This window comes from Dermacentor albipictus, chromosome 6 (genome assembly GCF_038994185.2).
Source record: "Dermacentor albipictus isolate Rhodes 1998 colony chromosome 6, USDA_Dalb.pri_finalv2, whole genome shotgun sequence".
NCBI lineage: Eukaryota > Metazoa > Arthropoda > Arachnida > Ixodida > Ixodidae > Dermacentor > Dermacentor albipictus.
The window spans coordinates 47181656-47195300 of NC_091826.1; the positions used below are offsets into that span (position 1 = coordinate 47181656).

Sequence of the window (13645 nt, forward strand, 5' to 3'; positions counted from 1 at the left end):
CGAGTTCGACCAAGTTTGTTTCGTTAATTCGGGTTGATGATATTACGGAACTCTGGGAGTACCTGCCGGTGAATGAAAATTTCTTTATTAGACGGAGAACTTCGTAAAATAGGATTTTCTTAGACCGAGTTTTAACTGCAGTAGGATAAGTGAGCTACAGACGAGGTTTCTGCAGAGAAAAATGCAATGTCATCTTTCGGCTGCTTTGTTTTCGAGGAGCTGACGAAGTGACCAGAACAAAAGGTAAACTGGTGGTTGCTGTCCTGGCGCAAAATTTTCCTTTGTCATGTTAAATTAACGACTACGGCTTCGAATGCATAACTGTCTGAATCCATAGAGTTCAGCGGCTGGCACAATGTAATTTGCACCATCCTTCACGAGTTCATTAATGCGTTGATCTCATAGGTTGCAAATCGCGGGTCTCTCTCCGGCGCTTTCTTTTTGATGTGTTTTCTTTTACTTCTAAATGAGAATGGAATAAATATAGATGAAAAAAATCTAAAGATAGGAGCATAATCCGCAGGGCAACTACGATCTGGACATGTGTCGCGAAGAGCCGACCGTCGTCACTATGTTTATTAGTAAACTGTGCACAAACAGAAGGTGGCAGTCCTGTCGTTCTTGTCTTGCCGTCACGTTCGCCGTGAGTGCACCAACGGGTGCGAACTGCGTGAGTGTGTGGTGAATAGTTTAGTATAAATTTTTTTCCGTTTTCCTGGCCGTGCCAGAGTGACTGCTCTTCGATCGTGGCTCCTCCTCAAAGCCTTTCCATCCTGTAGGGTGCATACGGGGCCCTTTTCATATTTTTTTTTCACGCCACTTCATTCTTAGTCAATCGCACATCTCAGGTAAGTGCCACAATTCCTGAACCAATCATCATCACTTGCACCCCTATCGCGCCATTTGGAACTTGCAAGGGTGAAAAGAAGAAAACCAGGAAGTCGAGTCGTGGCGGACGCTAAATGGTCTGGTTCTAGCTCCGCACAACGCTTGAAAGGGGGCAGACGTGGCGAGACCAGCCCCACGAACGCGAGGGCATCTCCGAAAGTCGTCGAATCCTCGAACTCTATGAGAAGCGGCGGCAGGGACACTCCGAGAAGTCAACACTCGCCTACGTCATCCATCCTTTCGCCACCACCAGAACGAGGCGGCGAAGTGCGCGAAGCAGGCGAGGAAATCTCGCCAAAACGAACCGCTTCGCCAAACCGCGGAGCTTCGCCGGCAAACCTGCACGAGAAAACGGTTGCGAGCGACTCTCCCAGCTCGGCGAGACCGAACACGTCCGCTCGAGCTTCGCCAAGGCGAGGAGGCACGCCGACACGTAGGGCATCGCCCGTGAGGGCGGACCCGTCTCCAAAACCAGGTGCGTCCTCGCCGAAACATGGCGAAGCTGGTGTTCCAAAACCCGGTGATGCTTCGCCAGTGCTTCGGGGTTCGCCGATGCAATTGCACAATATACGGGTGCCAAAAACAGGAGGCCAGTCCCCTGCGCGAGGCCCGGCGAAACCGACGAAATCCGGAAGCGCTTCGCCGAAACGGCGAAGCTCGCCTAAGCAACAACCTATACTGATGCAAGCGGGCACGCCGAAGGGTCGCAGGTCACCATCTGGAAGAAGCACACCTATTCGCCGAGATTTTCTCGGGAACGCAGGTTTGAAATCTTCGGAACTATATGGCTAACATAAGTGTCATATACTCAGAATCTTTTGAGTCCGTAAAGGTCATATAGTTTATTGCTGTCTCGACCTCATGTCCCACCCATGTTTTTACGCCAGAACACTTTGTAGGAACACGCCCCTTGGTCTGCAAGAACTTCGCCTCTTTGGTTACAGGTGCAGCGGCCACCCCGAAGCCGCACTCTGCGAAAGACGAAGTCGCAGCCAAGCCGGCCGACGATGCAGGTTCGACGAGAAGCCCTACCGAAACTCGACGTAGGCCCACGATATCTCTGAAGGACCCGCGGTTCCGGTACATTGCCCAAGCTCTGATGGCTGCGCGGGGAGGTCGTGGAGCGGGCGGTACCAGTGGCAGTTCGTCGCCAAACGGACGGACATCCCCCTCCGCCACCCCGTATTTCGCTTCGGATGACGACAACACCATCCTCGAGCTCGGCACATCTCAAGTTCCCCACTCCCCGGGGGGATTCGGAGGGAGGTCCTCAGGAACTGCCTCACCCGTGATCTCACAGAGGTAATGCTGGTATGATACATATTTACACACTGCATACTTTAAACATATAGCCTATACTTACGTATGCATGGTATGCTCTAGTTGACGTGGAGAAAAAAGGAAAACGGAGCTGGGCAGGGCATGTAGTGTGTAAGGTAGATAACCGGTGGACCATCAGAGTTACAGAATGGGTGCCGAGGGAAGGGAAGTGCAGTCCAGGACGTCAGCAAATTGGAGTCGGGGATGACACTAGGAAATTTGGAGGCGCACGTCGGAATCAGGTTGCGCAAGACTCGGATAATTCGAGATCGCTGGGAGAGGCGTTTGTCCTGCAATAGTCATGAAACTAGACTGAGGAAGAGGAAGAAGAAGAAGAAGATGATGATGATGATACTTTAAATGGACATATATACAAACACTAAATTGGTATAGAGCGTTGTAGCATGCTTCGATAAACACATTTTCGGTAATCTTCATGTAGCTAGTCTAATAATCAGAAGACCCCAGGAAGTCAGCTTTTTTCATAAATTATATGGACACCCCAGGCCAAATTTTGCCGTCGGCGTTGCCGTGCCGTTCCGCGTAGAGTCCAAGTGCGATGACGTCACGGATGCGTGCCTTATGCTGTACGTGCGAGGGAAATCATGCGAGGGTGGGCATCTCCTCCTACAGATTGAGTGTGATGGCAGGTTTCCCCCAGCTGTCGAGAACGCCGTGTCATGCTGATAATGCGGGAAGTACGGGGCTCTCAGCGTTAAAGGAAGGAAGTGCGGGCAAGACAGATGGGACAAGATAACCCCAAAGGGTGTAAATTTTTTAGGAGTATATGTACAAATGGAGTATGCACCTTTAAAAATGCTTGCACCTTTTCGGGCGGAATCAAACCTGCGTTCTGTTTCGTGCATTACATTGCTGCATGCAGCAATCCCAAGGCTGGGTGGAGCAAGGACTTGTGCGCCGTGCTTCAAATCATCGATAATTACATAATTTAGTCGTTCATTAGTATGTGTAGTTGCCGTACAAGCAGACCTTAGTGCAACTAAGCCCAGTAAATGTTAAATATTGATTGCATATTATTTGCATATACTAGACAAGTCGCTTTTCCGCGCATCTGCTTAGGGCATGTTTATTGTTTTACACACACACACACACAAACACACACACACACACACAGATATATATATATATATATATATATATATATATATATATATATATATATATTTCCGGGCGCCTTACATAGCCTCCACGAAGGCAGTGTGCAAGAGGAGGAATACAGTTACATCAACGTGTAACAGGAGTTATTCAAGTGAGGAAAAAAGAAACCATCACGTACAAAAGCAGTATTTCCTAAAATATAAAAGCAAAATTGGCTGAGTTGGCGTCCCTTCACGGGTCTGACTGTTACCTTGAAAAGGCATTATTTGCACAACGCAATTCTCGGCAACATGAAACTAAACACAGAAAAATAAGTATGCATGGAAAGATACTAGCAAATATTACACGAAGGTCATTGCACTACCGAGTAGGCGTACAAGCGCAAAAAAAAAAACTGCCAAGTCATATGCTCAATTACGGTGATGCACAAAAAAAAAAGAGAGGAAGGAGAACAAGAGAAAGACAGAAAGAAGCTAGGCAGACACCAAACACTCTTTGCCATCCACAGTAAGCGACCAGTTCACAGATAATAGATGATGTGTGAATCCACTTTGTCTAAAAACAATGATTAAACATAAGAAAAGTATACGTATCATACAATATCATATAATATAATATCGCATACGCAAGTATAAGTACCAATTGATAAGCCTATAAAAAGAACACAAGCACGAAACGCAAGAAAAAGCACGAAATGAGTAAACGGATGAGGCGGAAAAATGTTCAAGAGAGAGCACGAGGCAAATGTGAAAAATTGCCGGGGATATGTTCCGTGAAAAGAGCCCGCAACACGTGAAAAGAGAGGGAAAGCGCACGCTGAAATCTCGCGCGGTCTGCCTCCTACAGCCGCCTCCGTGAGCGCCAGGATGGATGGATGGATGGATGGATGGATGGATGTTATGAGTGTCCCCTTTGAAACGGGGTGGTCGGTTGCGCCACTAAGCGCTTTCTGCTATACTGCCTAATGTCCTGCCTAGGTTAAACAATGAAAAAAGATTTGAAAACCCTATGAACTCCCACAACCAAATTTTCTGATCACTTGTTGCGAACTGTGCTTTTGTACGTCTCCGTCTTTTGTGGTTTCCTTATTTTTATTCCACCAATCCTCCAATCGGCCTCTTACTGATCCCTATTGCGGACATGTCTACTTTTTCACTGCTCTCGCTGAACCTCTGCTCTCGCTTCAAGGAGGCCAGTGACGCCTAAGTCGACCGCTGGGTAGACGTCTTCACAATCTTATAAAACATGCTCCATAGTTTCCCTAGCTTTACCGCAGCAAGCACATGCTTCTTCATAGTTCTGATATCTCGCTTTATAGGTGCGTGTTCTAAGACATCCCGATCTCGCTTCGAGAAGCAATGAGCTTCTGTTTGAGTTATCACACCTTGTTTCTTTCCTGATTTCGTTTTTTCCTCTTAAGTAGTTACTCATGGCAGGCTTCTTTTCCATTGCCGCCACGCATGAGATTATTTCGGCCTCTCTGACGTTCCTCTTGACGTTCTTTGTTGCTGTGTTGCCCACCCTACAGGCCGCATACTTGCTGGTAAGCTCCCTAGTTTTTTTTTCCTCCACTGTCAATCAATGTTTTTCCAGTACAGATACCTCAACACGTACTCTCCCAGCTCATCTACTTTCTTCAAAATTCCTCAATCGTTCTTCATACTCAATTTTACTTTGAGCTTCCCTAACTTCAAAACTAGTCCAGCCATATCACCCTGCACATTTTCATTTGTAGTCTTTCCATGAGCGCCCAATGCGGGATGGCCCACTGACCTTTGGTTCACATCAATTCCCGATTGTACCACTGATTTAAAGCAAAGAACCGCATTTCCAAAAGTAGGTCCTGGTAACATTACACCTTTCCACATAACTCCGAGCACCTCGTACCTATTTCATCCCCATAGCGCTCTGTGCTTCATTATGAATGCCACTTCTCTTCCGCTTCACTGTTATTGTTTTTTCCTGTGTTTCCATATATATCTATTGCCTTCGTTTATCCATATACCAAGGTATTTATATTCTGTTACCCGAGGCATTTCCTGGCCCTGTATCGCCACTGTCTGGTCACTGTTTTCATATAATACCATAACACCTGATTTTCTAACACTAAATTTCAAACCTAAATTTTTGCCTTCCTGCGCACAGATATTAGCCAGATGTATAAATCACTTTGCTTGTTAGCTAGCAACACAATATAGTCCGCATAAAATAAACCTGCAAGCTGCTGCTCTACTACTGTACTCGCCTGTTGTATGAGCGATTAAAACTGATACTACTTCCTTCTAGCGCCCTCTCCATCACCACCATGTACATCATAAACAGCAGTGGGGATAAAGGACACCCCTGCCTCAGTCTCTTGTTGATATGAACTTTCTCCTCTCTCCTCAACCCTTTCCATTCAACGCAAACGGTAGTTTCTATGTAAATCTATCTCAAAAGCTGTAGACTTCCCCTTCCGGAATATCCCACAATATAATGCGGTCTACGTTGTCATAGGCTCTTGTAATGTCTAAAAAGGCCACATATAATGGTCTGCTTTCTGCTTTTGATATTTCAATGCACTGAGTATGAACAAATAAGTTATCATCTAAACGCGTACCAATTCTGAAGCCATTCTGAAGTTCTCCTAAAATGCTATTATTCTCTGCCCATGCTTGAAGCATTAATTTCATTGCCTGCATTGCTAGCCTGTATATTACCGATGTAATGGTCAACGGACTCTACGAGTGAATTCAATCTTTCTTCCCTTTACCTTTATAAATTAAATTCATTCTTCTTTGTTGCCAACTGTCTGGTATTCGTCTATCTTCTAATGTTTTTTTTCCACTGCTTTCACCAGACTTTTCTTACTTTTTGGTCCTAGTTCGTAAATCAGCCTAACGGGAACCTCGTCCAGCCCTGTGGCTGTGCGCTTAGGAATTTTCTCTTCGGCTTTCTTCCAGTTTAAATTTGTCAGCACCAGCTCCTTTTCCACCTAGGTCTCTTTCATGCTCTTTTTTTTCTTCAAATACAACGTCGGCATTGCCTTGGAAAGATTCGGCATTTATTTTTCGGGTGAAATTGGTTGCCATTTCACCTTCCAGTCTGTTTTCATCCTCGTCTAGAATGTGTTGTTGTATTGGTGTCGACTTCCTGGCGAATCAGTTTATGTGGTTCCAAAATATTCTAGGTGCGGCTTTCTTTTTCTCATGTATTTCTGACAACCAACGTTCACTTTCACATTTTAATTTTGCTTGCGCCAGTTTAAACCATAGTCTTTTTCTCCCGGTATATTTCCCATTTACTGGCTACTTCATCCTGCGGCAACTGCGCCTTCTCTGCCTGCCTGTGCTCTTGGGATGCTTTTTGTCGTTCGGCGATCGCTTCTCGTACCTCCCTATTGCAACAGCTTTTCGGTTTATTTTTTCCCTTCGAACGAACATGTTTCTCTTTCCGTATTTCTGTCGTTATTACACTTATAAGCTGACCACGTTCCCACTCTTTAGTTGGCCATTTGCCAAGTTCTTCCTCGAATCTAGTGACTATATTCGTTATTTGTTTAGCGTTCAAATTCGCACTGGCTATAATGTACTCCTTGCTCTCTTTCCCAACTACATATCCCATTTTCAAAATGATGGGTTTATGGTCACTGCCGATGCTGCTATACCCTTCCTCATCAATGACCACTTCTCTCAACTTATAATTAATTCCTTCTTTCATCAGACAGATCACTCGGCCAACAACGCCACCTTTGGGCAGCCGGGCGGGCGAGCAACATTCATTTTTTTTTTTTGACAGCGCTTGTCATCTCGGAAGCCATTGCATGGGCCGGGAAGCATGGTGGCTCGGCTCGACTTGTGTCTTCTCGCGCGCGCAAGGCAGCAAGGCGACAAGGGTTACTCGAGACGGTCTTACGTGCACTACTCTACATTTCGTCGGTGGTCGTTCGCGCTGTGTAAAAGCGGGCGCTCACACAGTCAGTCAGTCACTGTGGCGAACTCGCCAACAACTGAAACGAAACAAGCACAAACCTAAGCGCTAAACCACTATATCACACGCGTTGAGTGGCAGATGCTTTATATTAACGCAAAATCCCACCGCGCATGCTTGGGATCGGCAGTTTTCTGTTTTGTTTGCCCTCGCGAAATGCCGCGCCATTCTGAGAAAATGGGCGGATACACTAACGTATATGCAGGGCTTCCATCCAGCTTTCGTCAGCCTTCCGCAACAAGTCAAGCGCATTTCACCCGGGCAGCGAAATTGGGCCCTCCGTTCGAACCTGGCCGTGGCGCGAGTCTGCGAACGACAATTTCTCGCCTTCCAACCTGCGTCACGTGAGCAAACGACCTCTTTTTTCTTTTTTTTTTATTCGTTGGGCCATTCTGTAAAGCGTAATCAATAAGTTGAGCAGATGTAAAAAGAGAAAAGTTTGTTGACAGGAAAGGTGTAAATGTCGGCCGAAGGAGCTCGCATCAGCCTTGCGATTCCAGAAATGGGCAAAGAGTTACGTAGACACACATAAAAGAAAACTGGAAACGAGGTGACCATCAAATACAACAGTGACGGCCACTGATCAGTCGACTGCGCGCCAAAGACAACGCGCGCGGTTCTTACGGATGATCGACACGCCTTTGTCTTGAGATTATTGAGGAATAGTACTGAGTTAGACGGCCTCAGTGTTTCCATGCGCGAATGTGCGCTACGTAGAAATTAGTGATCACCTACATGAGGATGCACATTGCATAAGTACTACGCACCCGCGATCAGGCACACGCGCTCTATCATAAATTCCGCAATTGCGAAATCTTATATTGCCCAAAATGTCAAAAAGCGCGGGCCAAGCAACTCGCCCTTTCGCTGTTCCAGCTTCGCGTAGAAAAACAATAACATCAAGAAAAGCACTAAGAGAAATTGTAGCATACAAACGTTGTGCATGCGTTCTAGCGAACTCCTACCTCCTCGTATGGTAATTCCTGCACGACGATACACAAAGGACGTGAAAGGGTCCCAAGGGAAGCTCCTATTATTGACAAGCACTTGTTATGAACCGAGTATTGTAGAGGACCTTGCACAATATTTCGTAAACTGTGAGACGGCTGCGCATGCGCTGAGCAATCAGAAATAAACAGCAAAAAAATGGTCAACTTGTCAAATTTTTTTCCTTTTTCTTTTTGTTGTCCTCGTTATGCCCCAGTTCTGCCGGCAAAGGGAAACAAAGTAGGTGTTTGGAAAGCTGGCACGAGTGTATAAATAAGTGTGTGAATAAGAGGGAAACTGAAAACTTTTTCTTAATCGGGCAGCACAAATGTTAAATTGGTTATATGGACTCAGAAAACTATGTCGAATCAGTAAAAGATGTTAGCTCAGTCTTCTGGAAACATCGCAACGTTTGCTGATTGAACTCGAGGAATCTCTGCTGGGAAGCTAGATTGTAAGACATCATTTTGTGAAGTTAAACTGCACTAGGGACGAGACGACTTTGCTAAGTGCCGCGAAATGGTTTACGTGCAGACATAACTCCGGTTCAAGCTGGTATTTGAAATCACCTGCCAGAGTAGCAAGACAAGTGAACTGGATTCCGCAACTGACCTGGCGATTAAGCTATGGAGGTCCAAGGGTGCTGCGCGCAATTCCGATGCGAGATGATTTCTAAAGGCAACAAACACAGAACCCGGGGACGAAATGTATGGAAGACCCCGTTTCCCCCACTGGGGCTATTTTCTGCATACGAAGGGTTCAGCAACGCTATTCTGTCTTCGAAATCATGGCGTCCTATTAACGTCAGTAGATCGCAGTGTGGGTGCAGAATGTCAAAGAAAAAAAATCGTGAAATTTCGCATGCGCTTTTTTTCCCTCTCTCTGCTGCTGATGAACGACTCTAGAATGAAATAAAGCTCCCCCTCCCCTATATTCTCTCTGAAAGACCCAGAAACAAAAATTTCAGGAGGTATTGAAGCATCAAGGTAATTCTACTCATGGTTCCTATGACGTGTGGCTCGCGTTTTGGGGGCAGAATCCGAAAAGGCGAAGCTTGCCCTCGGTGTTCTCCGCTAATAACCAACGAATCTGCAGTAAATAACTGTTGCGCGAAAGACCGAAATTATTTGCCTGACATACTGAAGTCCAGACGTATTTCTTGCCTACCGCAGGGTAACTCTCAAAGCCCACTTGCTGGTGGTACCAAGTACGACGGCCAAAAGCGCTCGAAGCCTTCCTTCCTGGTGCTGACCGGCGCGTGCTTGCTTGCTCTGCTGCTCAGCGCCATCGTCCTCGTCGTCGTGTTGCACATGATCTCAATCTTCTACGCTCCCTCGGGTCAAGAACACGCAGGTCAAAGCAACACCAACACGAGCACAAAGAGTCCGCGGTTCGGCACAGGGGTAGCCGACACCAGCGGCGTTGGCGGAAGCGCAACCGAGGTGGGGAGGGTGCAGACTTCGCCTCCCCCCTATTCTTCATGGCGACACGCTTAGCGCGTCTTCTCAAGGGCGCCGTAGAAGCTCTTGCCGATGTCTCCCAACTGGGCGACGAGCTCGCGGACTCATCCGTAGCGGTGTGCCACTCTGTGATCGGCCGTTTTTCGTATTCCGGGGTGGCCACATTCGGCAAGGTGTTCGCGCTTCTGGAGAACCCAGGAGCCCGTGTGATTCATCGATTACCGTGGAACGTACCCGGACATTAGCTGGCGTTCATTCAGGAGTCGCCTGACCTTCACCGAACCTCTGGCGAGCCGATCGGATTTCGTCGTCGACGGAAGCGCTGACGTAGCGCGGCGACGCACTAAATGTACTGCCGACCTGCCATATACGAGAGTGTGAAGGTGCTGCCGGCATCTCGCACCTGGGGTTTTCGTTCGGCGCCGTAGCACCCATTCTTTACCTGGTTCTCGGCAAGCAGCTTCTTCACCGCAATGCGCCGTACGCCCGAATCGGGGCTCACGACTTGATGGCGGCACCGTAGTTTGATCACATCAATTACTCTTCGACAAACACAGATGCTTCCCGTCGGTGCTGCAAGCGGAGCGGCGGCGCTGCAGGCGGAGCGTCGGAGCTTGGACTTGCAAGCGACCGACGCGGCAGTTGAAGAGGGCTGGCGCGCGCGCAAGAACACGATACGGGAAATCACCAACGAGTTCGACGACGCCATTACAGCGGCGAAGGTGCACGGCGCCATGACGGATCAACGAGCATTCTTCGCCTTCCGGTTGTCACCTTTTCCGTGGAGAGGAGGAATGGTGGGAGGATGTGTGACGTGCCGCTGAGGCACGGCGCTGACGTCGCTCGTGTATTTGAACGTCACAATGTTTCCTCGATGAACCCAGAAAAGAGGTGCGACATGTTCGGCTAGTGGTGATGAAGAAGGCGCATGAAATTATCCGCCCGCTCCGTATGCGTATCGTTCTCCCAATTCTTCACTAATGGGATAATCCATTGACGATAATTGATTTCATCGGAGATTTGGCACAGTATACTCTAGCTCACGAGTTTCGGGCTTCTCTTTTGTTTCTTTTTTCTGCTGGGCGTGCCTAGGTAATACTGCTCGGCAGAGAGGGACCAATCGAAAGGGCACACCAAAGGGAAATTCTTTGTTAATCGATTGTGTCAAAACGCGATTAGTAATTTCGCTATTCCTATAAGAAATGAGGATAAGACAAGCGGCTATAGATGCCGATGATTTCTGCGGTGGTCTCGCTCCTTAACGCATGTGCCTGCATTTTACTACCGTAAATCAGTTTTTGTGGGTTAATAATGCATATATATACTCCCGTACGCTTAAATTCTAACGTTCGCGATGTCCTCCGCACAACGCGGTTCTACGAAGTTTCGGCTGAGAATTTGCATGGGCGAAAAAAAAAAACATGAGGTGGAATCTTAGCTGGGCCTTGAAAGGCAAAGTTAGCGGCAGGGAAGCCATATAGAACTAAGATTTGTTGAACCTACCCCAGTACAAAGTATTTGACCGCTATGAGAACAAGCTACCTGGTATGCTCCCTCCTTCGGTCGTTGAATCAATGCTGCAAAGGTTTCGCCAAGACCACTTTGCTCCTCAGGCAACTGCTTATGCTTCCCACTATATTAAAGTCCGTACAGACGAATGCTTTTATGACGAAGTCCTTGGGGCCTCCAAAATCATTCGTTATGCGGGGCACTTCGTTCTAAAGAGATCGCGCACCGCACAGCTCGCAATTGGACCCAGACAGAATTATTCACTCGTTACACAGGTCATTTAGTTGTGGACGCGTTGCTTGGGGAGACCATCGACTGCATATCGCGAGCACGCCTTACCAGCTAATGCTTACTGGTCTGTGTCCTTTTCGCTCGTTGCAATCACACCTTGATCTTCTGGCAGCCTAGAAAGTTTACATTTCCTTGCTAATGTAAATTTGCAATAGCAGAGGTCGAAAGATGAGAACAGTCTTAAATTTATTATTTCGTGGCTTTGATGTTGAAAAGAATGAACATTCTCTCTGCATGTGACCTCTACTGGCTTTTTTAAGTCTCGGTTGATAATCGTAGTAATTGAACGTAGGATGTTACGAAAGATAATAAATCCAGGCAAAAAAATGTAACGAGCATACTTTCGGGACGAAATCCTTGAGTATTACGGACGCCGCGTGACACTGCTAGCTTGATTTCTCGATTATACCCATTGAAAAAATCGGGGAATGTTTGGATTGTACAGCCACCTAAAGCTGGGCATGAAACTTACTCCAGGCCATAGTGAAAAAACGTCTTACTTCAAAACGAAATATAAACACGATCTTTAAGTATTAAATGGCAGCTACAAACATGTTTTACTGTTTTATTCTACCATAGTAGAGCCACCAATAGGTTCAATTAAATATTTAGCAAGCGGCAGAAAAGAAAGCAAAACCGTCCTGGATTTCGACCCAGCCATTTCGAATGTTAGTGAACTATTGGAACACAGTTTTATTTCGTGATGTCCTCTAAAAGGATTTAGGCAGAAAATTTAGGTGCTAACCAATGAGTTGCTGAAAGATCAGAGATAGTGTGCGCGATTTATGCGGCGTGAAATCTATATCACTGGCCTTTCAGTGAACGTCTAAACATTCTAAAATATCATAGGTACGCCGATACGTTTGCTTAGCCAAACATTCGTTGCGACTCAGCCAACATTTGTGTCAGACCTCGCTTATTAGGCGAGACGCAAGTCCACACGATCATCGTTAAACTAATCTGGAACCGTGCTCACTGAACGACTTGTCTTGACTTGTCTTGTCTCCCAAACACTGGCGCATACCCACTATGGGGGATTGGCCAAAAGGCAAGCTGTTTCCATTAAGAATTAAAACGAAACCGGATCTCAATGGCAGAGCGTGGGACTAAATTATTGTGGTTGAAAAGTTTAATAGAAATATTTAAAGAATTTTGAGATAAAATAAGCTAACATAAAAATAGAACAACTTTGTCATACAGTCAATCCCACCTTCTTCCAGATCCCCTCCCCCTAACTTATCCTGCCGAAGTATAGCATGGCATGCCTATTGGAGGAGGAAATAACTTTAATGTGTCCTGAGGAACCCCTCCCCACCCACTCTTGGTTTAGTGGGCGGCAGGGGTCGCGGGCCGCACCCACGTTGGGACGGGAAGCCCATGAGCCTCCGCCCTTTCGTGAGCCCTCTGGACGGCCCGGAGCTGGGTCTGGTGGTCGTCGCTTTGCAGGGCGTCCACCCAGTCTTCTTCTTTAGTGAACACGGTGCCGCTTAACGCGGAGCCTTGCCAAAGCATGTGCGCTAGCGAGCAGTAAGATTCACCACAATCCGGACACTGCGGCTCTACTTCTGGGGAATAACGGCTCAGTCTGCCTCTCAAGGGGAACGACCCTGTCTGAAGCATTCTGAATATCGATGACTGTGGTCTCGTGAGTTTAGCGTGGGGGAGTGGGAAGGTCCTCCTCGACAGCTGATAGTGTGTTGTTACTTCGTTGAAGGTGAGCAGCGGGTCTCGGTGCTCCCCTCCCTCCCCGCCACCTCGCTCGCCACGATCGCCGCGGTGCGTGAGTCCTCGCGCGCGTCCGTTCGCCAGCTCGTTGGCGTTGGGAAATTCGGGTTGCACGTCGGCCCCCATGTGGGCTGGAAACCATTTGACGAGGTGCTGACCCGCGGCTCCCTCGCTGCCGAGGACGGCGGCCGCTTCCCGGGATATCGAGCCCGAGGCGATTGCTCTTGCCGCCGATCGCGAATCTGTGTAGACGTGAGGACGTTCGGGGTCTCTCATTGCCATGGCTATTGCCAGCTGTTCGGCCACTTCGGACGTTACCCTCTTGACCGATGCTGCGTTAATTATTGTGCCATCCCAGCGTACCGAGACAGCCGCGT

At 47.5% G+C, this 13645-nt stretch overlaps 1 protein-coding gene across 1 annotated transcript; it reads left to right on the forward strand.

The window, feature by feature from the left end:
• The first annotated feature begins 694 nt into the window (after positions 1–694).
• LOC139061045 (nascent polypeptide-associated complex subunit alpha, muscle-specific form-like) lies at positions 695–10789 on the forward strand. The gene is made up of 4 exons (XM_070540481.1): positions 695–1651; positions 1833–2190; positions 7502–7640; positions 9456–10789. The coding sequence occupies exons 1-4, from the start codon at positions 1069–1071 to the stop codon at positions 9777–9779; spliced, it is 1404 nt and encodes a 467-aa protein (XP_070396582.1). The 5' UTR covers positions 695–1068; the 3' UTR covers positions 9780–10789.
• Positions 10790–13645: the final 2856 nt, after the last annotated feature.

What these genes read in the sequence shown, in the direction of transcription:
- LOC139061045 (XM_070540481.1), top strand. Translation starts at nt 1,069, where the DNA reads ATGAGAAGCGGCGGCAGGGACACTCCGAGAAGTCAACACTCGCCTACG. An exon ending in AGATTTTCTCGGGAACGCAG is followed by an intron (nt 1,652 to 1,832) that starts GTTTGAAATCTT and finishes CTTTGGTTACAG; the next exon opens with GTGCAGCGGCCACCCCGAAG. An exon ending in CGCCTTCCAACCTGCGTCAC is followed by an intron (nt 7,641 to 9,455) that starts GTGAGCAAACGA and finishes TGCCTACCGCAG; the next exon opens with GGTAACTCTCAAAGCCCACT.